At 33.3% G+C, this 26,555-nt stretch overlaps 1 protein-coding gene across 3 annotated transcripts in view; it reads right to left on the bottom strand.

Moving 5' to 3' along the window:
* Positions 1–26,555, bottom strand: part of LRP1B (LDL receptor related protein 1B) — a 1,911,091-nt gene that overhangs the window by 102,638 nt on the left and 1,781,898 nt on the right. For 2 of the 3 annotated variants that reach the window (XM_017523186.2, XM_037736613.1), the window contains exons 76-79: positions 24,239–24,358; positions 22,076–22,317; positions 6,337–6,560; positions 5,198–5,304 (exon numbers count right to left, since the gene is read on the bottom strand). In XM_017523186.2, the coding sequence (XP_017378675.1) occupies positions 5,198–5,304; positions 6,337–6,560; positions 22,076–22,317; positions 24,239–24,358 (693 nt within the window). Of the gene's footprint in view, positions 1–5,197; positions 5,305–6,336; positions 6,561–22,075; positions 22,318–24,238; positions 24,359–26,555 lie in introns of those variants that run through there. The other variant, XM_037736614.1, reaches the window with a different exon arrangement.

Here is a 26,555-nt window from a genome sequence, read left to right as displayed (position 1 = left end):
TAGGGACATGGATGAACCTGGAAACCATCATTCTCAGCAAACTGACAGAAGAGCAAAAGGTCAAACACCGCATGTTCTCACTAATAGGCGGGTGTTGAACGATGAGAACACATGGACACAGGGAGGGGAGCACTACACAGTGGGGTCAGTTGGGGGGAAATAGGGGAGGGATGGTGGGGGGTGCAGAGCTGGGGAGAGATAGCAAGGGGAGAGATGCCAGAGGTAGGTGATGGGGAGGAAGGCAGCAAATCACACTGCCACATGTGTACCTATGCAACAATCTTGCATGTTCTTCACATGTACCCCACCCCAAAACCTAAAATGCAATAAAATAAATAAATGGGGGAAAAAAAAAAGAAAAACAAGAGAAGTGAAGGACCGATTCAAGGACAACTACAAACCACTTCTCAAATAAATCAGAGAAAACCCAAAGAGTTGAAAAAACACACCATGCTCATGGATAAAAATAATAAATATTGTGAAAATGTCTATACTACCCAAAGTAATTTATAAATGTAATGCTATTCCAATTAAACTACCATTGACATCTTTCACTGAACTAGGAAAAACAAACAAACAAAAAAAACTACTTTAAGATTCATGGGGGCCATGTATGGTGGCTCACATCTATAATCCCAGAACTTTGAGAAGCTGAAGCAGGTTTATCACTTGAGATTTAGGGTTCAAGACCAGCCTGGCCAACATGGTGAAACCCTGTCTCTACTAAAAATACAAAAACTAGCTGGGCATTGTAGTGGGTGCCCCTAATCCCATCTACTTGGGAGGTTGAGGCAGGAGAACTGCTTGAACCCAGAAGGCAGAGGCTGCAATGAACCAGAATTGTGCCACTGCATTCCAGCCTGAGTAATGGTGCAAGACTCTGTTTCAAAAATAATAGTAATAATAATAATAATAATAATATGGAACCAAAAAAAGAGCCCATATAGCTTAGATAATCCTAAGCAAAAAGAACAAAGCTGAAGGCATCACATTACCTGACTTCAAACTATGCTACAAAGCTACAGTAACCAAAACACCATGGTACTGGTACAAAAACAGACACATAGACCAATACAAAGAGAGAACTCAGAAATAAGATTGCACATTTAAAACCATCTGATTTTCAACAAACCTGACAAAAACAAGCAATGGGGAAAGGAGTTCATATTTAACAAATAGTGCTAGGAGAACTGGATAGCCATGTGCAAAAAATTGAAACTGGATCACTTCCTTACATCTTATATAAAATTAACTTAAGATGGATTAAAGACTTAAATGGGAAACCTAAATCTATAAACATCCTAGAAGAAAACTTAGGAAATACTATTCAGGACATAGGCACAGGCAAAGAGTTCATGATAACGATGCCAAAAGCAATTGTAACAAAATAAAAAAAATAACAAATGTGAACTAATTTAGCTATAGTGTTTCTGCACAGCAAAAGAAATTATCAGAGTGAACAGACAACCTACAGAATGGGAAAAAATTTTTGCAATCTACCCATGTGACAAAGGTATAAATTCAGAATCTACAAGGAACTTAAATTTACAAGAAAAAAAACAACCTCAGTAAAAAGTAGGCAAAAGACATGAACAGGCACTTTTCAAAAGAAGACATGCATGTGGCCAACAAACATATGAAAAAAAGCTCAACAGCACTATTATTGGAGAAATGCAAATCAGGAGAACAGTGGGATAGAATCTCACATTAGTCAGAATGGCAATTATTAAAAAGTCAAGAAACAATAGATGTTGATGAGGCTGTGGAGAAATAGGAACAACTTTACACTGTTGGTTGGAATGTAAATTAGTTCAACCATTGTGGGAAACAGTGTGGCAATTCCTCAAACGCCTAGAATCAGAAATACTATTTGACCCAGCAATCCCATTGCTGGGTATATACCCAAAAGAACATAAATAATTCTATCATAAAGATACCCACATGCATATATTCATTGCAGCACTGTTCACAATAGCAAAGGAATTGGAATCAACCCAAATGCCCATCAATGATAGACTGCATAAAGAAAATGCGGTACATGTACACTGTGCAATACTATGCAGTCATAAAAAGGAATGAGATTATGTACTTTTCAGGGACATGGATGGACCTTGAAGCCATTATCATCAGTAAAAAGAGTTCATGTTCCTGCTCTCATAGAGCTGGTTATTCAACTGCCACATACTTGATTGAAACAGAACATATATTATATTTATTGTGTCTTATATGGTGCCCAATAACAATAATAATGCATGTCATGTGAAGGCACATATTATTTGACTCACTTTTTAAATCAAAATTATACAATGGCTCAATATTGGCTAAAAAGTTATATTGAAGTCCCTTGGCACTTAAGGTCTTCTATTCTCACATGTTATATCACCCAATTTGTGCCCTTCTAGATGTGCCATGATTTCTGACATCAGCAGGGCAACCATGTGCTCTACACTAGAGCCCCTGGCTCAGAGGACTATATTATTTCATGTATCTGGTATTTTAAGTTAGTTATTGTTATCTTTTTTTAAAGGGAGTGTCACTCTTGTTACTCAGGTGTCAGTGTAATGATGGGATCTCACCTCACTGCAACCTCTGCCTCCTGGGTTCAAGCGATTCTCATGCCTCAGTCTACCAAACAGCTGGGATTACAGGTGCCCGCCACCATGCCCAGCTAATTTTCTTGTATTTTTAGTAGAGACAGGATTTCACCATGTTGGCCAGGGTGGTCTCAAACTCCTGACCTCAGGTGATCCACCTGACTTGGCCTCCCAAAGTGCTGGGATTACAGGCATGAACCACCATGTTCAGTCAACCTTTTGCTTTTCTATTTTGATAAAGCAAAAGTTTGAAAGAAATATGTTCATGTATGAGATCTCACAGCTAATAAATAATCCACTGAGATTAAAAACCAGGTGTATTTGACCCCAAACAAGAGCTTTCTAAAAATACCTGTCCATTCTTCAAATACTTACTCAAATGTCACTTTTCACATAGTTTTTCTGTATTGGGGATTATCTTTCTCACCTCTAATCACTGATATTATAAAACATGAAACAATTCTCACCCTTTGCAAAAACGACACTTACTTCTGCACATGCCTTATTTTTTTCATTCTCGAATGTAAACTTTGTGAGAAAAAGAACTGTGTCATGTTCATCACTAAGGTACCCATAAGAGTTGCTGAGCTGAATGGGTAAATGAGTAAAACATGGAAGATGTCAAATCCATGCATCTGTCACCAGGACCAGTGTTGGAGATGCTGTTGTACCTGTGCAGATCTCCTTTGCTAAACAGGAGTACCCAATTTCACATTGGTGCTTTTGCAATGAGAACTCAGGCATATTCTCCTTCTCCAGATAATCGTGCTTAACTGATTGAAGCAGCTTTGCTTGGAACATCACAGCCCCAAGGCCAATTAATGACTGACGTGTTATATATAAAGCAGATGACCTTGCCTGTCATAAATTTAAGTTCCAAACATAACCATAGACTAGACTTCACCTGAAACACAGTTTACTGGATTCCTTCCCCTCCTCTCTATCTTTTACAGCTTTCTTCTGCATAGCACTTCCTTCATAAATGACTTTTACAAGAATCCTCACCTTAGGCACCCTCCTAAGTACCATCCTACAGGTAATACTACAAATTGCTGCCAGTGTCATTCTTTAAAATAAAAACAAGCTCTATATACTATTAATATGATTATGTGAAATGTTAACACCAAAGAAGTATTTTTAAAATGGAAACTGTTTGAGATTATGCCACTCACCTTGCCAATACCCTCAAAAACCTCTCTTTAAAACTAGAATAGAATCCAGTTTTGCATTTGAGGGCCCTAGTCACCTTGCTATCCTCATATCTTCCAGTCTCCTGAATTGTTCATATGCTTCTAGGCATACTAACTTTCTTGCTGTTTTCATGCTAAGCTAATTTCTTACTCAGAGCTGACTATTCTCTTTTCTTAACAAGCACTTTCCTCACACTTCATATCGCTTGCTACTTCTCTTTTTTTTAGGCCTTTCAATATCACCCTTCTATAGATGACTTCTCTGATCATCAAAACTAAAATAGTGCTTTCACTGACAGCCCACCTTTCACTATGGTTTTTTGTATAGCACACATAAAAATGTGACAGTATATATAAATACATATTCTATCCTCTATAGGAATATAGATTTCATGAAGGTTAGAACTTGCTTCCCATTGTTCCTTTAGCATTTGAAACAATTTCTGGCACATTTGTTAATGAGCATGGGATGGAAACAGATTTATGTTAACAGACTAAATTTCAAATATGGCTTCTTCTCATAAAGAATAAATGCAATCTAAATGCATGGAAAGTCATAAAACATATTAACAATTAATAAGAACATAAGCACTAAATATAAATAATTTAAACTAGAAAATATATTACAATGCATAATTATTAGATAATATGTACTATAAACAATGCACTATGTCCTTTTGTGGAGGTGTAGTCAGTGGAAGGTGGGTGGCACAGAGCCCCTGAGGCTCCTGTTGTCTGAAAATGTTTTAGTGAAGAAGTACTAAAGTTAGATGTACAAGATGAGAAAGATTCAGCTAGGTAGAGAAGGTTTTGAAGGACATTCTAGATGGGGGAGCTGGGAGAAAAATGGCGTGGGAAAAAGACCATGGAGACAGAAAAGATCTGAACTCCTAGGCAGTCCTGAGAACACACAGGGTTTGGAGTAGCAGCGTAAATGGCAAGTCAGCCTGGGAGATTAAAGCCAAATCGAAAAGAGCTCTGAATGAAAAGGCAAAACATCATCACACCTGTCCTTCACATAAAGTATTTATATTTAGCCACCTATTTGTTCATTTCATCTCTCATCCTCTAGAAATTTTTCCAAATATCCCAACTTCATTTACATACATATGTAAAAATACCCTAATGGATCTCCATAAACTGTCAACATTTCAGGCCTGTGAAATCCGACAAATAGCCCTACAACTTAGGCAAGTTTCAAATAATATTTATATAATATAACTGACAGTATAAGGACCTGATTTTCAAGTTGAGAGACTAGGTCATGAAATGCAAATAACTTCGTAAAATCATACTATAAGTCATTTTATCTGCTTGTAAAAATACTTATGATACCAACAAAATTAGAAGTAACTGTTAACAGAAATATATTTAGAAGCCTGCTTCATATTTAACATGTGTCAGAAATCATACCTGTGGGTCTCTGTAAGTTGTTTTGTACTAAAATCCTTCTCAGTGTACCGTCCATGGCTGCTTCTTCTATGTGAGAGTGGTCCCCAACAACAGTCCAGTACATCATCCTGAAGACAGCAGGTCAAAGAGGTTAGCCTGATGATGGTGCTGCTATAACCCGACTCTGCTCCCCAAAGCAGTGGCTCTTCAGAATCACCCCCAGGGTCTCTTAAAAAGTAGATTTCTGGCTCCAACTCAAAACACACAAAATGAGAACCTCCAATAAACAGCCAGGGGAATCAACATTTTAAACAAATTCTTGCCTATACCACTAAAATTTGAAAATTACTGTATACTATGTTGTACCATAGGTCGTTATTTAATATCCAAAATTCAATTTTAAAAATTTCATTAGAACCCAGAGAGAAATATTTCCATCACATGAAATTCCCTTTTGTTTCAACAGAATAGTCATTTTATTATGGATGCTGTATGAACATGCTATTTTTTTTATAGAGAAGTAATTATTTTCTCAAGCAGAAATTATTCTTTAATTGAGAAGATCGCATAATTATAATAATGAAGTATAAATTGTCACTTTTTACTAAGGAGTTATTGATCCACTTTATGGATGATTAAGAGTTTTAGTTAACATTTTCTATTTCTTTTTTGGTCATTGCTTGTAGGTTTACATCTCTAACTAAAAAACGGAAATGTTTGTGATGCAGTCTTTAAATTTGTTTGTATAGGTATATATCTTCATCTTTTATTACCACAAATAGCCAAAAATGTTAGTACTCTACACATACTATGCTTGATATTATGATTAATATTTTGATAATTCAATTTTAGATTAAAAACATAGGTTATATGTTTATCACACCAGGCTCATTGTTCTACAATACATACATATAAGCATGCACAGATACACACGTACAATGAATGCATAATACAGCAATATTTCAGGAAAAATATATTTTGTGTCATCATTTGGTATGAAAAGGACATGCTTTGGTACAAAGGAGTAGTAAAAGGATTTTTAAAAGTCATGCGACACTATTATACATTGAACACTCATTACAGAGACAAAGTCTACAGAGCACATTTTCTATAAAAGATATTCATTATCAAGACATAGAAATACTAAGCCATTAACCTACCCTCTTTTAGGATTTACAGCAATGGCATAGGGTTCTCCAGCCATATTTGTTAAGAGTCTGGTGCAGTTGGGGCCATTCAGCTGCCCTACATTGATAGAGTACCTCAGACTGGTCCAGTGAGTAGTGTAGTAACTGAACCAGTGCATTCTAGAATGATCAGTCCAGTAAATGTTTCCAGCCACCCAGTCAACTGCAATGTCCCTGGGCCTTTTAAATTCAGGACACTACAAGGAAACAAAACAACACAAAATGGTATTTCAAAAGGAAATTAGCAGAGTTTTCTGTGTCTTCACATTGAAGTTACAGGGGAATTATAAGAACATAGTCTTGTGTTAGTCATTACACAGATGTCAAAAAAGGTACTTAATGCTATTTTCAATCTTTGTAGATGTATATCAGCATGAATCTTAACTGTACAGACCCCTGGAGTTGAACTAGATTGCACTCGGTTGAAATATTTCCAGAACTATGGGAGGTTCACCCGTGACTTCTTGCAGTGGATATTTTCCTTAGAGCAACCATAATTCTGATATCTAACACCATAGATTAGCTCAAACAAACCAATGTAAAAAATAATTATAATCTTCCATTCCAGAATTCGTTTGTTTAACATCAGACTGTGAAATGTATCCTTATTTCATATATGTCCATTTGTAATCTTTTCATTGCTCAGTAGTATTTGTTTACTGTTCTACTGATGATATCCACTTGGACTGGTTACACTTTTAGGCCATTACAACTAATGTTGTGGATATTTTAGCATATTTTTTTTTTTGGTGGAGACAACCACTCAATTCCACTGGGTATTTACCAAGGAATAGAATTAGTGTCTTCAAGTTTACACACATTTAGCTTAATAGGATACTGCTAGAAAATGTTTTCAAAATTTGTAGCAATGTACACTCTTTTCAGCAATGTAAGAAAAACTCGGGTGCTCTACATCCTCTCTACATGTAATTTTGTTTTACAATTGAAAAAAAGATTAGCACAACTAGACACATTTATGGAAATAGTATATTTTAACAACTTTTGAGGAAAGTCATAATATCTGTTATTTATCTTACATTTAATAGGTTGGATTACCTTAACATTTTGTTTTATTGAATTACTGTGAGACAAAGGTAACAGAATTCATTGAGACTAGACAACAAGGAAAATAACTTATGTCTGTGTCCTTCAATTAACTTGATCTCTATAAGCAGGAACTAGTGTAGTAATTAATTTGACATGGCCAGGTTTATTGTGCATAACCAAAAGTGAGAAGGTAATACCAGGGGTATTATGGCAAGAGTAGAAACAATTATTTGAAGGTGATTACAACTAGATGTGTAAACAATATGTAATAGCATCTCTAAGACCTGGGAAGCAGTGGAAATATGAGTTTTTAACACATGAAAGCTTTGTGTGTGGGTTTGGAGGATTGAATATTATCAATCAGTGAACTTGGATTAAAAGAAAAGAAACTGAACATCTCAAAAAGAACATGAGACACCAAATCACTGTCTGCTGTATGGTTACTGGGATCTCAAACAAGGAAAATATGGCTTAAATTGAACACAGAATCCATAGACAATTTTTAATGCCCTTTATTATCAGTTCTTCAACCTATTGGGTTTTAAATCTGAAAATACAAAATGTTTTAGAACCCTATTTTTCAACTTTAACAATAAATGTTATCCATATGCCCAGTGATATCTGAGTTATTTGAATTAAATATAAAGCACTATGCAATACAGCCTGCTCTAGAAATTTCATATAATGTTCATAGATGTTTAGAATATAAATATTTGTCCTAGCCAAACCAAAAAATCATTTTCATATGTTCCAGAATGATTAAAGTTAACTGTATTTTTATTTTCAACCTGTCATCATTTGAAAGTAAATATATCAACAAATGGCATGTGCATGTCAGCGTGAATCATAAATTTACAAACATGAAAGATAATGGGAAAAATTACCATTATAAGGTGTGTTAAGCCTGTTGAAGCATATGTGTTATTTTCTAACAATAGTAGAACAAACGTTTATGACACAAAACTTATAATGCCCTTTGTCTGATTGAGCATAAAAAAGTTATCTATTTTCTGTTTGAAAGATGTAAATGTATACACCTGATTTTCAATCCTTATGGTATCTTCGAAAAAATATGTCATATTTCATGCAAGCTCCACTTTCATTGAATTTAGTATTTTTATTTCATTCTATTCATTCTAAAAAAATTCAGCAGCAAACCACTTTGCCATGTATGTACCTATGCAACAACCCTGCTTGATCTGCACATGTACACCAGAACCTAAAGTACAATTAAAAAAAAATCTGATCATCCTTCAATTTTGGACTTCTAAACCTAGACTGATGACAATTAATAACCCAGTTTCCTAATGTTCGCAGAGCACTCAGAAGTTTGATTTAGTGATACTTTTTCAGTTTAACAGGCTGGTGAAGATTTTACTAATGGTGAATTGTAGAAGCATAAATTTAGATCACATTTCTAGGGCAAAGAACATAGATTAGAAAAAGTAAGAAAAATCTTATTTTCATTGTACATACAAGAGATATTGATGACTTGCAGAGTCATTTAATATATACATTTATTCTCCTGCTCTTAAAACAAGGAATCCCTAATGTCATTCCAGTAACAACTTAAAGTAGTTAGAATATGGGGTAAAGAATAGGCACATGCAATTAATTCAACCTAAAGTTACGATATCATAAATGAAAGATGATTCTCAAAGAATGATAACAGAAGGTGAAGATGTTACCAGGTGTTCATCCTCACTGACTCATATTATACTAAATATTTACTGATTTGCAACACTAAAAAGGGTATAACAAAACAAAACAAAGGACAGCAAGGAGGAAGAGGGAAGAAAGGAGCGGAGGAGGAAGAAGACGACCACTATCACCAGAAGGTAGCAACATTATTAACCTACTCTCAACCTATGGTCAAATTAGAAAATCACCCTTTGTACTGAGTTTTAAGGAAATGAAATAATCTTTACCACTCACATCTTAACCAGAATTTTGAATAATATTAACCACATAAAAAGAAGCCTTATATTGAATGGATGTTCACTGAAGGATGAAAGGCAGAAATCCCTGTTGGATCTTGATATTATGATCACACAGTTTATTTAAAGGAGGTACCAAAATCAATCAGGTAAACACAAAAAAATGATAAAACACAGGAAAAGTACACTGAGATTCTGAGAGTGGAAATGAAGACTGACATGGGAAAACAGAACAGAAGAGCTAAGCTACCTGTCTTCAAAAATCATGAAACGAAACAAACATAGTACACTGGAAAGAAGAAAGTATAAAACTTTCATTTGCTCCATTGGCTAGTTCACTAGACAGGCGCACCCATGAAATAGAGACACTAATTAAATGTGTCCTGTTTGAGAGACTGGAGAAGCATGCAGCTTTCCTGACAACAAAAGGCATTTCTCATCTTATTGCATGGAGTGGAAGACACATTTTGACTGCTTTCTTCAGACAAGTGATTTCTTTTCTAATAAACTCTCTAAATATACAGCCAGTTTTGAGACCCGAGGCATTCTTCTTTGCAGGAATGTATTAGTCAAATGAATGAAACCCTTACACCTTACCAAAAAAGTGACAGATTGATTGTAACAAAATTAAAGTTTACTAGTTTAATTTACTAATCCTTTATAGGCGTAGATTGTAAGGTATCTGCCACAATTCCAGCTTCAATAAACTGAAGATGTAAGTCACTAAAGACATTTGTTTCAAAACAGGAGAAAAGAAAAACCTGTGACAGGGGAGTTCAAGCATTTGAGCCATAAAAATACTGCTGTCTATTTAAATAAATTGCTTATAGTTAGCAATATACTTTAAGAAAATTTAGCTAGCACAAGGATAAATTGAGGTGATGTCACATGTTTTATTTATTTGTGCTTTTTTTTCATCTTGGTGTACATCCAAAAATAGAAAATTTGACTCATTTTATTAAAGTTAATTGTCTCCCAATGGAATTCTATTAAAACAAAGATGTAAAATCACTCTCAAGAAATTGTGTGTGTGTGTATCTGTGTGATATTATACTAAATGAAAAGCCTATTTACATTTTACTCCTCTTTGAGTATGAATCAGACTCACTTCCAAGGAGTGAAAGTAAAATAATGACTCCATAAATTCTAAATATTACTAACTTCTATTGACTTAGTAAAGTTATTAAAAATCCAGATATTTCACATGTCAAGGAGCTGATAAAGCAGTGAAGAAATCCTAAAGAACCAAATAAAAGTTATATTTAGAGACACAATGTGTACAAGATTAAAAACGCTACTGCAGAGATGAAAACTTTAGCTTCTATTTATGATTTATACTAACAATGGATCTGAGTAACTTTAAGGTTGCAATGATCTACATTAGAACCATGTCAACTTGAAATAAACTCCTATCAGATGAAAAAGAAGCCTCAGACATAATTCTCCGATGATTTTTGAAAAAGACCAAATTTGTGTTTGAATTAAAGTCTCAGTAATATATGTGATTTTGTTACTCATTTTTTTTAGCCTCTTCAGTGTTCTTTAACCTTTATTTCTGATTGGCCGCTGCCCTCCATAAAATGAAAGACTGCCTTTCTAAACCTTTATTCACACTATCAGAAAAACAAAGATATCAAGGAATATTAGAAAGCACATTAAATTTGGAATCAGTAGAACTCGATTTAAATCTTAGTCCTGGTTTCTTTCTATATGATATGGTGTATAAAATAAAGACTTTGGATTAGATGATCTGTGAACATCTCTATCTTCTAAACAGTAAATTATGTAATAGTTTGAAATATTATCCATTCTGCACAAGTCTGCATTTCATATAGTCTTAAATATGTATCTTATGGCAATTGTTCATTTTTGGGCATTAGTGAGTGAGTGAATAATGTGTTGGTGTTTGGGTGGTCATTCTGGTATTATTCTACATCCTTATTTCCAGGTCATTCTCATATGTGAATGACCTGGAAATATGGAAGTAGGATACCTCTGAAAATTACAATTTAAATGTGCATAACATTTGAGAAATAATTTGGAGTTGGAGTAGACCTATCAAAACAACTGGTTGAGGAGGAAATTAAAGTTAAAATTTAAAAGAAATAAGTAGATTCTAACTTTCAAAATTAACATGCCATATTACTTATTCAAAGGTTTTTTTTTGTTGTTGTTAAATTAAGACTATTCAATTTGGTATATGGAAACCAGGCTAACATTCCAGAATAGAAGAGTCAATTAGCTGCTGCACCCTCATTTAATTAGATGCGCTCAGTTTGTCTCTATCACCTGTGTTCCCAATGCTTATGCCTAACCTATTTCAATAATTTATCTTACCTACGTAACTTCTTTATATAATTGGTTTGCAACCAAAAGGAATTGAATTTAATAAATAAATTATGTTATCTCTCAGAAAGAGGATGAAGACAGCAACAAACACAGAGAAAAGAGTCAGAGAAGCAAATGACAGTGTGTTTCCAGAATCATTAGGTATGTTCCTTGTGAATCAACAGGAATGTTAGTCTTTGTAGCAGGCCTACATGTGCATGTATATGATGTATGTGATATACACAAAAATAGTGTTCTTATACCTCAGTGTCTCTCATCCATCAAATTCATTCAGATTGTGAATATGTGTGTGTGTGCACATGTACTGTGTAAATATAGGAAACACTGAGATTCATATATCATTTTCTTGTCAGCTTCATTATAGTTTCCTAGTGTTTCATTACTCTCTAAATAGGCAATAAAATTTCCAAGTCAAAACAGAACCCAGAATAATAAAGGGATCACCCTGTAGGTTACTTTCTAGGCATAAAATTAACATTATTCCATCTTTGAGCATGTCCCTTCAAATGACAACAACTGGTCACTCACGGCCTTTGGAAGACCTGAAAACACATTATATGGGATGAAATCTCTGATGCTTCAACAGGATCAAGACCATTTTCAATGGTGATAATTAGTATAATAATAAAAATGGTGTCTTTTTAATAAAGGAGCTTTGGTTAATTGGGAAAAATTAAGGAAGGCAGAATAAATAGCTCATAAATGACTTTGAAGGGGAGAGAAAAAGTTGCGTTCTTGGTAGTGAAATATGGTCTATGTATGGCTGGAACAAAAACTTGTGTTTGGGGGTATATATGTGCTTGTTTTCAGCTGTGTAAGGAAAGGGGAGGGATGTGATGGGAGACAGGGCTGAAAGTCATTAAGAGGCTTGTAAGCCAATAGTTTTTTAATGGATATCCAGTAGAAGGACTTACTTAGGAACATATGATGATGAGATAAATGTTTTAAGAATATTTTGGCTATGGTGTGGAGAATGGTTTGGGCCTGGGTTCAAAAGTGGATACAGCAAAACCAGAGGAGACAAACTTAATGAACTCCAGGGAGAAGAGCGTGGAAGATTAATCTAGGTTTTTCTGAGACAGAGGCAGACAAAATATGGAATCTCAAAAACCACAATGAGATACCATCTCCCACCAGTTAGAACGGCTATTATCAAAACATCAAAAAATAGATGCTGGTAAGGCTATATAAGTATTATATAAATATTTATTTGTGAATTCATTTTGCCACATAGAATTTATAATTCTTCTTTCAACTCTCATAGTATATACAACAACTTTATTCTTTAAGGTTTGAGAGAAAGATACATACCAACATTTCCTGTTAGGCAATATTTAACTAGCAAAAAAAAAAAAATGTTATCATTGAAGTTAAACTTTCGTGGAAAACCATATATTTCTTACTATGGTTATAAAAACATTCACTATTCAGTTAAGGCCAATTATGGATGACATACTATAACCCTTCAAACACAAGAATGATTCATTATTAGGATCTCTGTCATAGTGATTTAATAATAGATGTGACTTCTCACAAATTAATCTAGAAATGCAATGCAATATAAATCCAATTCTAATGTGTTTTTTCTTCTAATAATATTCTAAACCTATTTTAGAAATATAAAATGAAAGAATTTCTAATAATTTTTTAAATGAAGACATATAACTGTGGAGTTTATATAGAGAGATATGCCATAATGCTACAGTACATTTTTAAAATGTGTTAACGGTGCACAGGTCCACAAAGAGATCAAACGAATAAGATGGGGACTCACCCATATGTTTTGAGAGTTTAGTACCACAGGAAAATAGAAATGCCTACTCAATCATTAGAGAAATGAAAGACTATTTAATATTTAAGGTAGAAGTTAAATCCCTATATCAAACCATATACAGACTCAGATACATCAGAAAGGTACATATTAAGTAAAAGAATTAAAAGAAAGAATAGAAAGTGTGTGCATGTGCTGGATAAAGACTTTCTTAAATATGATGTGATGTCTAGAAGCATTGAAGAAAAAGACAGTCAGATCAGACTACATAAAAAGTAAATATTCTATATAGCAAAAACCATCAGAAACAAAGCAAATTCATTTGAAGGAAATGTTTTCATGTAGGGGTGCATATCTAACAAAAACTCAGTATTTATAGTATATAAATAGTGCATAATAAGATCTTACGGAAAACAAAACACTTTAAGGAAAAAATGAGCATAGATCAAAACGAGACCCTTGGAAGAAGCAAAATTTTGAATGGTCAATAAAACATAAGAAAAGGTGTTCAAACCTCACAAATAATGTAGAAAATGCACATCAAAAACAAATGGCAAAAGTTTATTGATATGGCAATGCTGGTTTTGGCAATAGCATTAGGAAAAGTTTGTATTTATATATTGCTGATCATTTTTTAAAAGTAGTCCTTACGAAGGCAATCTGAAAGTACTTATTTAAAATCAAGTTTGAATACTCTTTAATCTCACGTTTTCACTTCACAAAATGAACTACCTCATACAGGATTTGTAACACTTAAAGATGATTACTAAGACATTATTTGCAATGACAAGAAAAAATCAAACGAATTACGTTTCTCAAAAAATAAGTATTTAAATGAAGGATATTATATACATACTATGAGTACAATCATAAAAAAATGACACAGATGGCTAGATGTGATGGCTCACGCCTATAATCCTAGCACTTTTGGAGTCTGAGGTGGGTAGATCACAAGGTCAGGAGTTTGAGACCAGCCTGGCCAACATGGTGAAACCCCATCTCTACTAAAAACACAAACATTAGTTGGGTGTGATGGCAGATGCCTGTAATCCCAGCTACTTGTGAGGCTAAGAACGCAGAGTTTTCAGTGAGCCGAGATCACACCATTGCACACCAGTCTGGGCAAAAGGGCAAGACTCCATATCCAAAACACCACCACCACCACCAACAAAGACATGGATAAAATTAGCTGACACAGCAAGGTCTCAAAACTAGTGAACAAAGTGAACATCAGAAATGACTTTTCATGAAACAATTCTACTACATATTGAAAAAACCCTAGTGATGTACAAGTATGTAAGTTCATAAATGGGGAAATAGCCAAACAAGCTGTGGTATATCCACATAACAGTATACTATTCAGCAAAAGAGAAAATGGCTTATTGATATATGCAACAACATGGATGATACTCACAATCATTGTGCTGAGTGAAAAAGACTTACTATGCCCATAAAATTCTATAAAGAGAAAACTAATATATAATGACAGAAAACAAATCAGTGGTTTCCTGGTAATGGGAGAGAAGTGGGCAGGGTCTGGGGGAATAGGTTACTAAGGGAATTAGGTGACCATACAGAAAGAATTGGGGGTCATAGGTATGTCCGTTAGTTGGATTGTGGTGATGGTCAAACTTTTGAAATTGTACATGCTGTATATATTTGAATGTGTAGTTTATTTTTTGACAATTATAGCTTAATCAAGCTTCTAAAAATGGTCTAGATGTATGAGTATGTAAATTTATTTAAAAAATTGCATGGTACAGAACTAATCGATTATCTATTAAGAGAGCTGTGGACTTTGAGGAAACACAGTATAAAGGATCATTTTCACTTTTTGGCATTCTGGCTGCTGGGTTGTGAGTGAAAAGTGCAGCAAGGAGACGAATTAGGAGACTACTAAATTAAGTCAAAAGAATGATATTTGGCTCAAACCTAGGTGCTTTCAGGAAAGCTAATATAAGAGAGCCAACTCTTGGACATAACTTGAAGGTGTGTTAAACAAGACTGCCTGATTTATAAATTATGACAGAAGAAAAGGAATCAGCAACAACTAATGACTCCAAAATCTTTATTTTAAACTTGTGGAAAATAGAGTTGTCATTAAATGAGATTATAGAAGTGGATTTGGGGGATACTATGTGAAGTTTATTTAGGGGCATGCTAGTATCTAGATTTTTCATAGATTAAAAAGAAAAGTGAAGTAAGCAGTTGGACAGGAGTTGATACCAATTATGTTAGCATGTCGATAAATGTTAAACCATGAAACTACGTGAGCTCAGTAAGGAAGTAAGGAAAGAGAGTAGAGGACTAAGGTCTGAGACTGGGGTATTCTATTATGAAGAGGGATGAAGAAAAGGAGCAAGCAAAAGAGAATCAATGGGTGAGGAATAAAAAGAAATTTTAAAACACCAATAAAATAATAACTACATTGTTGATTCACCTTAGAATCATTTCGTGTTATAGGCTTATTATTACATTAATAGGACATGATTTTTAAAAGTATCTACTGAAAGCTTGGCTGGAGAGGCTGATATTGTGGTGAAGGGTTTCTCAATTCCACTGCTGTCAACATTTTTCTCAGGATAGTTCCTTAGTTGTGGGACTATTGTATCCATTGCAGTGTGTTAAGTAGCATTTCTGGCTCTACCCACTTGATGCCAGGAGTACTCTCCTGGTTGTAACATTCAGAAATATCTCCAGATGTTTCCAAAGGAGTAGGAGATCACACCTACATGTTCTCTCTGATGTCTGCCTCTTCCATCTCTTCCATGTACCCGAAACTTCTAAGGTCCCTAATTAACCTCTGCCATCAAATTTGTTGAACAATTCTTTGTCCTCATGCACTTGATCTCTTAGAAGTACACTACAATTATAACCCCAATCTCTTTCTCAAAATACTCTCCTCTCTCAGTTTTTGTAACTTTGTATTTTCTTATTTTCCCTTAATGCATTGGCTACTCCTTGTTATCATTTTAATTTTGCTTGACAGCTTGGTTCCAGTCCTTCTTTTCTTCCTCTCTACCCTTGCCAGTAATCTATTCTGGATTCATGGTTTTATATATCTCCTCTATTCTGCTATTCTTTAATGTGTATCTGTAGCCCAGAAATATAAGATCTAGCCTTGAATACACCATTGAGTACTTGATATCCTACTTGGATCTTTTAAAGCAATCACAGACTTAACATGATTAACACTAAACCCACGGTTTACCTTTAACAGTATCCACATTTGTGTAATCCAAAAATTTAGTTATCAGCCTAGAGTCTTTTCACAACTCCATATTTATCTATGTGCAAAACTTTCTGGTTCGACATCTGTCTAGCACTTTGTATTTCCTTTGAGACTACAATAGTGCAACTTATCATCATCTCTAACTTGGAGCACAACAGCCTCCAAGGTGATCTTCTTCCTTGTCTTTTTCTCTTCACCTAAGCCATTCTCTACATAAAAGAATTGTTGCCATATCTATCTATCTGTCTATTTATCTATCATCTATCTATCTATCTATATCTATCTATCTATCTATTCTATCATGCATCTATCTAATTTATCTATACATTAATACAAAAACATTACTTCTTTCTCATCTTTTAGGTCTCAGCTCAAACCTCTCTTCAAACTAGTATGCCCCAAAATGAACTCAAAATATTCCCCAGATCTGCTTCTGTAATCTCATTTAATGACTACTCTATTTTCCACAGGCTTAATATAAAAATCTTCAAGTCATTGTTATGACAGAAGGACAGGAATCAACAATGAACATATATATATACATACACGTATATGTGTGTGTATACATGTGTATATATGTGTGTGTGTATATATATATATATGATTCATGTCCCCTCATGACTCATATGTATGTATACAACAACATTACCTCTTTCTCATCTTTTAGGTCTCAGCTCAAATCTCCTCTCTTCAAATTGGCCTTTGCTCATCTTATCTTGGGACCTGAAATATCTGAATTTTTCTTTCATAGTTCATTATTTAATTACTTCAATACATTTTTAAAAATTGGCATTTTCTGTATTGATTTATTTATGAGTTTAAAGCAGGCTTTAAATTAGCTTTATGCATGAATTTTGGCTGGTTCCCATTAAAATGATGCATTTTGATTAATAATTTCTTCAGCATTGTTAATTGTACACTCATATAATTATCATTAGTACATGTTAATGGGTAAATATTATTTAATTAAGGAACTAAAAATCCATTATAGCAAAGTATCAAATTTCTATCTCTTTGCCTGTTTAGCAAAATTTTGACTAGATCATAACTGATACAGAATTATTCACTTGAGTCAATATGTATTATTGAGTGCCTATCTTGTGCAATTAACAATAATAATACCACTAAATGGTAATGACGTAATAATCTGATAGTTTTAGATTTTTTCCACGTAATCATAATAAATGATTGTAGTTGTTGACTGGTTTAAATGAACTCAGATGACTATCAATTTTTACCAGTACCCAAATGTTCTAAAACAAGACTTTAAAGTTTTTGCCAAAATTTTTGTAAACACACACTCACACACTTACCTGTGAGTGCATATGCACACCTATGCGCTTTTGTATGTGTGTGTGTTTGATATACACAGATCCATATGTTGGATATGAGGTTTATAACTAGTGAAAACTGTCAAGAATAACTTAAATAGATATTTTGCTAAAAGCTTTCCAGGAAAACAAAATGGCCCAATCAACTTTTTGAGAGAAATATATGATTATTAACTAGTAAAATAATAAGCATGTCTACCTTGAACATTCTATTTACAAAAATGAGAATATACCAAAAAATGATATCTCATATTTACTTTTCAAATTAAAATAGATCAGATAAATCTGAACATTTGTTTTGCTTAGGAATATTTAGGTTTTTGGTAGTAAAAATTTAATCTGTACTTTTAAAGTTATTTGCATTTTCCAAATATTAACCCACTTTATAGTGCTTCCCCTCATATATTATTCTGTATAGCATCTCATACTGAAACTGATAGATTGCTTAAAAGCAGGTACAATTGTTGCATATTGTTGCTTTATACTCTGTTCTGAGTACTGGATTTAAAATTAGGAAGTCTCATTATGCCTTATGTATAGATTAAATCATGACACTCTTTTAAGTTTTAAATTATCTATTTTCTTAAAGGAAAAAAAATCCATTATTTTTGTCCAAGGGATTAGAAAATCATAAGTATTTCTAATTATAAACAACTTAGTCTGCATTTGAAGTTTTAATTTGTAATAATTATCAGTGCTCTAACCATTTTCATAGATTATACAAAAATATTCCCATCACAATTTCCACAAAAATGAAACAGGATCATGTGGAAAATTATCTTTTTTTTTGGAATGGACTTCGGCTAACATTTAGTTTCCTGAATAATATTCTTCCAGTTTTTGAGGCAACAGGTTTTCTACTCTTTATGGAAATGGAACTATTAGAACACTTTCTGTATCTGAGAGTATGCTTTTAAAATACCCTGCTATCACATGGCTAAATTCCTCCATTTGATTCACTGATAATGGAGTTACAACCAATCTATTCATAGCTTGATTTGTGTATTTTTCTCTCCCTTATCTATTGATTCAGAGATGGAAATCAATGTGCCATAATAAGCCTAGGGAAAAATCCAGAGTTTTATTTTTCAAGGGATGGGGAAGTCTCAATCAGTATTATTTAATATTTGTGTCAAAACTTAGAAGATGAATTAGATTGCATGCTCATTAAACTAAGGGATGACTAGCCTGTTACTCTTAGAAGAACAAGTATTTACATGGCAGAGTAATTCATGAGAAAGAAAATCAATTATTAATACATAAGACAGATTTCAGAGGAATAAACACAAATTGTCCAGATAATAATTGGATAGATATATAATACGCCATATATCTTTTGGAAATCAAATATATTTATTATCTCAAAGGGGTTGTAGAAATTGTGTACTTCGATATTATAGTTGTTTTCAGATGAGTAAGCTGAGACTCAGAGGTGTGATATTTCTTTGAAGTTAATTGCTCTACAATTCACATTATTCATTAAGGTGGTAATAATAGATTTAGTCTGTCTTTATAATATTGAAATATCAGGAATACAAAAAGATTCAAAAGCAAAGTTAAATAGTTGCATTTATCAGTGTAGTCCTAAAGTATTTTAAAAATAATGTATTGGTTAGAATTGTTAAATGAAATTTGGCTTACAGTGGTAAAACTCATGGCTCAGAGGTTCCAAACTTATAATTACAGCATTTAGTTAGTTATGATGGGCTCCTTAGTGGAGAATGCACTCCTACAGTTACCCATTTTTCTTCTTTGTGAATGCTGTTAGTCATGGCAGATTTAAATAGAGAGATGTAAACAGAAGCAACACACAGGAAGTCTGGATGATATAACACAAGTTATCACTATTATTAAAAGAGTAAATAAAGTTTTATATTCTATTCAAATAAGTCTAATCAATAGCTTTGTCACTGAATATGAAAGATTCTATAACACATTAATAAAGTTCAATAAAATATGTAAAAATAAACACATATAAATAAATAATATTTGAATAAAATACATAAATATATTTGTGTGTATAAGAATAAAAACCTAGTTATCAAATATTAACTGAATTTAGCTTCTAATCTACAATAAATTTTGTGAATTCTGTTCACTAGAACAGTGGTCCCCAGCCTTTCTGGCACCAGGGACCAGTTTGAAAGAAAACAATTTTTCTATGAATGGGGTGGGTGGGGGGATTAGATTCTCATAAGGAGTGCTGCAATCTAGATCCCTCGCATGTGCAGTTCACAATAGGGCTTGCACTCTTATGAAAATTGAAGGCCCCCACTGATCTGAGAGGAGGCAGAGCTCAGATGGTAATGCTCCCTTACTAACTAACTGCTCACCTTCTTCTGTGATGCCAGGTTCCTAGCAGGCCACAGGCTGATACTAGTCTGTGCCCTAGGTGTTGGAGACCCCTGAACTAAAGGGCAACCAATTTCCCCAAAGCACAAAACTAAGTAAAATCAAATACCTTTCTCTGAAAAATTATGTCAAAATTAAATATGTATATATGTTTAGCAATTATAAAATGCAGATATGTAAAAAATGCAAATAATTTTAATGTGATAATATGAAGCAGAGAACATTTTGCTAATTATCATTATTAATGTCAACACCATCAACAGCATCATTCTACTGTTAATAGCAAGCATCTAAATAATACTTCCTATGTACCCAGAAAGTTAAACACTAGTATGTAAAATGCAGATAACTAATGTATGTTATTAGTTCCATATAATTATATACAATTAATTTTAATATATAGTTAATATACTAATATGTAAATTGAATCCTCACTAGAACCTCTTGAAATAGAGAGTACCAAGAAGTGAAGAGGCCAGTAAACAACAGGGTTCAAACTCGGCCAGTAATCATAATCACTCCAAATAATCATCTCTTTGACAGTACATAGTCTTTATTAATTCATTAACAACTGATGCCATGTTACCATAGAAGCAGTGTTTTCAACAAGCAGATTTTTGTTTTAGAGCCAAAGAAAGTTAATAGTAGCTATTGTGTTTGAGGGAATAGGAATTGAACAATTCTGATATGCGTAGATTTTTACTCATAGGTTTCATCTAATTTAATCCAAACCTGAATTTGAAAGCTAAAATAGCTTATTTTAAAACTGCATATAGTCATCTCCTGCTGATAAAATTAAACTATGTTCCAGATTTGCATCAAATAGATTTATGTAGTTCAAGTCTTTATGGTAGATGCTAGCAGAAGAAGTAGTGAAGACACCTAGATAGGAATATCTGAATTCTTGTAAATACAAAGCTTCAATTACATCCTGCTGGGACAGCAATTGACTTTTTGGTTGTATAGGAATAAGTCAAGCCCTATAAAAATAAGTATTTATCTGTCATTTTCCTTTCAGGTTACTTAAAAACATAGAACACACAATAACTTGACATGTCCTAAAACAAAAAGGGATAATCTACAACCATAAATAAACACGTTTCAATTTATTTTTCTCAAAAATAATAACCACTATTATCAACATGTCCATCATACACAAGTGCACAATATTTCTCTTTTCTGGATATTTCCTGAAATATAGTTATCAGGAGTCAGAAGAAATAGTTACACTATTGAATTGATGCCCTACCCTAGAGTAGAAGTATATTTCTGATAATGTAAGAAGAGAAACAAATTTCCCTGCAATACACTACTTTCTAATTTCAAAATAAAATGATGTTACCCAATCTCATCTAATGATAAAAAAGTTTATGTTCATAATAATTGTAAAGCATCTTTTCATATAAAATGAAAAGGTGTTCTGGAGATGTTAGGTAACATTTATTAGCATTCTACATTATATACAAGTCAAATACATTAAAGCGAAAACATAAAATCATGCAATTAAAATAAATCATGTACAGCTATGAGAACAAAGGAGTAGGGAAATACTTTATATCTATATATGGAGGATATTGAGGGAATAATTGAATATATTAATTAGTTACTATGATTAGATATTATAATAAATTTTGTTTAAAAAGTAGGTAGAGGAAAGGTATGGACGTTCAAATATACAATGGTATTTACTTACAATCAAGCCACTGTTTGCTTGCCTTTTTTCTCTGCCATGGATCGTTTTGTAGAAAATTCCGCCTGGATTAAACTGAGTACTCCAAATAATCATATCTCTTTGATAATATACATCCATCCCTGTTATTCTTGAATTATGTTCAATATGAGAAATTTGTTGATGATCGCCACTGTAGTTGAATGGATATATAAAACCCAGGATATCAGTGTCATTAGCAATGTAGAGAACTTGATCTTCAGAGCCTGGAGATTATTATAATAAAATACAAAAATAAAGTAAATTTCAACTAATGTTAAAAGCAATGATTGTACTTTTAATATCTTGAACTTTTATTCTTAATACAGTTTTTCCTCAAAAATCAACCAACTTTATATTATCTTTTAGTCTTCATGACTTATGATTTCTGATACCCACTTATATAAACATTTACAATAATTATTGATATAAGACTTTTAGTGTAAACCTTTCTTTATGGCTAGAAGTTAGGTATATACAGATGTCCTTTCTCTGAAGAGAGATTATTATTTGATAAATCACAATACACTAGCTTATAATGTGTTGATAGTCAATATCCAGGTGCTATGTTGTATACTCATTAAGCTTCAAAAGTTTCTGAGTATTTAATTTATGCACCTGAGAGATCATTACTTTAGGCTAAGAAATAAAAATTAAGATACAAAGAATCTTCCTCTAACTGTATTTGTATATTTTAAATGCTTATTAACTTTTAGCATAAAAAGATATCAGTATTTATTACATTAAAATTCTATAATCTCTAAATTATCTGGAATCCTGCTAAGTGGAACATTCTATCTTAAATTTTTGATATCTACAATAGAATACTAATGTCAGTTTTATACTAACAAGAAAAACCCTAAGGCAAATTCTTAAAATATCAATTAAAATATTAATGAAGCCCTAAAGAGAAGATTGATTGCATATATAGTTCTGCAAATAAACAATAATAATAATAATAATATCCCATGAGGTGCCTTTCAGCTCTGTAACATTAATAGCTTTCACTTAGGGAATGATTATTATGTGTCAGACACCACATTAAGCCTGTCACAGTTTGTCTCTACTTCTTACAACTATGGAAAGCAGGTATTAGTATCCACATTTCATAAATGAAGAACTGGAGCTCAGACACTTTAGTGAATTCCTTGAGGTCACACAGTCTGAAAGTTGCTGTGCTGGGATTTAAATCCAAGTATATCTAATGTTATAGCCCACAGGTGATCCATTACATCATCCTGTTTTCTTCGTGTAATAACAATCTTATTATAATAATAATGTCTGATCATACCCTGTAGCTAATAATATTGAAGTTGCAATATTATTTAGCAAAAATATATGAATATTAAAATCTATACCTACAGTTTCAAACCCTAGTTTATCATGTAATCTTTTTGTTTTCCTTTTTCTTTTTTAGAGATGGAGTCTTGCTCTGTCACCCAGGCTGGAGTGCAGTGGCACAATCTCAGCTCACTACAACCTCCGCCTCCTACGTTCAAGCAATTCTCCTGACCCTAGGCGCACATCACCACGCATGGCTAATTTTTGTATTTTCAGTAGAGATGGGGTTTCACCATATTGGTCGGGCTGGTCGTGAACTCCAAACCTCATTATCTGCCTACCTCGGCCTCCCAAAGTGCTGAAATTACAGGCAAGAACCACCACAGCTGGCCTATCATTTAATCTTTTTAAAAAATAATATTGACAAGTAGGAATTCTAAATTTGTAAGCAAGATCTTAAAACCTTTAAAACCCTTACTCAAAATTCCATTTTCCTTATAATGCTAATGTTTAACCTTTTATTTTTATCCCAGAGTTATAATTATTTCTCATATTCCCTTAGAGCAGACCATCAAGAGAGATACTTTACATTCTATCACACTGGCTTTTAAACTTTTACCCCTCCTGAAAAATTGTTTTGAACACATGTCATTTTAATAGTAACCATGTATTTCATAGTCATTTCCATAAATTAGCAAAGATTAAATTCATTAATAACTAACCAACTGGCCAAATTAATCATAATTAGAAATGTTTTCATTTTATCAGAAATGAAGCCATTGCTGAAATGAAATTTAAAACAGCTTTCTCCATAAGATGTTTATAACAAAATTGTAACAGCATTTGCAGCAATGGTTATAACCTTACCTTTCACTATGCAGGTGTTATTTGTTTCTTGAAAATTGTGGTCACACACACATTTATATGATCCTTCCACATTTATACATTGATGGGAACATGTGCCAAACACCAAACATTCATTAAGGTCTAGAAAAGAAAAGCTCAAAATAGCATCATCATACCCCAATTTTCATTCCTATTCTTTCCACTTTTGAAAAAAGTCAAAATTATTTCTCTTTGTTTACCTTATTACTATTTGTATTGCCCTTTTACATCTTTAATTTGTAACTTGTGTGTCATAGTTTTTGGGACTATGACATTATTCATAAAATTTGTCGACACTGCTTTTATTAATTGACCTAAAATATTGAAACATTAATATCAAGCTTCCCCAGGGCTTTCTTTTTTAAAATTTATTTATTTATTTATTTATTTTTACCTTTCAAGTTCAAGGATAGAAGTGCAGATTTGCTACCTAGATCAATTGGTGCGATGGGGGTTTGTTGCACAGATTTCCATTCATGCAAATGGGCCAGTCTTGAGGTTTCCTTGTAACCTGCTTCTGATTACCTGTCTCCATGTCTTTGTACATGTCATGGGCTATTCCTTCATCTTATAATGCCCTTGCTCACCTTTCCATACAGAATTTCTACTCATCTTTCAAGATCCACCTGAAACAAAGCCTTCACTGGTCTCCGACAGTATATGGAAGTGATGAGTTATCCTTAGTTTCTCCAGTCTTTGCTCTCCTGGTGTTTCTCTCTGACACTGTTGCCTATATTTCAGGAATGTGGTTACATATTCATATCTTCTATTTGAATTTCAGTCCTTTGAGGACATAAATTATGTTACCTTCCTTTTTTATTACCACATGTCGCATGATAACTAGCAGAGAACAAAGATTTGGGTGTATCTCTTAACACACTTCTGGACTCATATTTAGGAAGCTATTATGCAACAAGAAGGGCTGTATTGAGGCTAAGTGAATTAAACAAGCAAGCAAAAAACTGCATGCCTATACATGAATAAATACCTTTATATCACTAGCATGAATAAATAAATCACAGGCAGTATTCTGTAGCTTGGCACATGACTAATTTTAAGGGTTTATGAAGAGCCAGGATTGAGGCCAGGTGATTCTGGGGAATTATCTAATCTTCCTCTCTTTTGTGTTTAACTAGCATATTCCCTCTGCCCCATTTTATCACTTATAGTCTCCCTAATCACCTAATAAATCGGTAAGATAAATCCTTCCCTTGAATTCGAGAACTTAAGAATCAACACAGTAAGAATAACTATCTTTTTCATAGCACACAACATGTTCTCAGGGCTTGGTGGTAGAGACACTTGTCAATAACAATGTCAAGGCTTAAACTCGGGTTTTCTGATTTTGTTGACTTCACTGTGATACTTTGCCCAAGAACACATAAGCATTTTCAGGACAAGACATTGGCATTTGATTGAAATATAGAGTAAAGAGATACAGCAAAGTGTATTTAGTTGTTTTTAGTAAATATTTTACAGGAATGAAGTAGAATGGATCTTGTCAGTACTTAATTATTACAAGTACAACAAATATTTCTGATGTGTTTAGCACCTGTAACTTTGAACAGGCAGTTATTTGCCACTATGGCTTTCCTTTGGTACAGAATCCAAGTAAGCCAAAATCTGCATGATTTGATAAAATCTCAACTTTCTCACTTGTCACCATACTGGCCTGGACCATCATTTTCTCCTTATCTCTAGAAGGCCTGGATCATGAGCTTCTGAAGAGGATGGAGGAATTCCACATGTGCCCAGTACCCAAAACAGTACCTGGTACTCAGTAACTGTTAATCCCCTTCCACTTTTCTTTCACCATTCTCCTTTACTTTTTTCCCTTTAGATATACTAATTGAAGTGTTTGGGCTTTAACATCAAAAAGAAATTTCTTCTGCATTTTTTTTCAGATACATAAGTGAAGGGCACAAAGAAATTTAAATTTTTAGATTGTAGAATCCAAATTGTCTTATCCTCCTTTGACACTGAGATAGAACTATTTTTCTTAATATCAAAACTTTATTAAATATAGATGGACATTTTATTAGAGTTCAAATGTTACTTGTTTGTCCTACAAACTAATATAAAAAGTGGATTCATAGCAATTTAAAATAACGAATGCAGTGTGCAGGTTATATTTGTTGTGGAATATAATGAAAAATTAAGAAAATTTTAAGAATATAATTTCTAAATTTAGTACATATATACAGGAAACACCCCCAATCACAAATAAACATTAGAAAATAAATGTTATTGAAATTAAAATCTTGAAAGAATTGTATGTGTGTGTGCTTATGTGTGATTG

Source organism: Cebus imitator, unplaced genomic scaffold (assembly GCF_001604975.1).
Source record: "Cebus imitator isolate Cc_AM_T3 unplaced genomic scaffold, Cebus_imitator-1.0 Scaffold27, whole genome shotgun sequence".
NCBI classification, from domain to species: domain Eukaryota; kingdom Metazoa; phylum Chordata; class Mammalia; order Primates; family Cebidae; genus Cebus; species Cebus imitator.
This window is presented reverse-complemented; position numbering and strand designations above follow the sequence as displayed.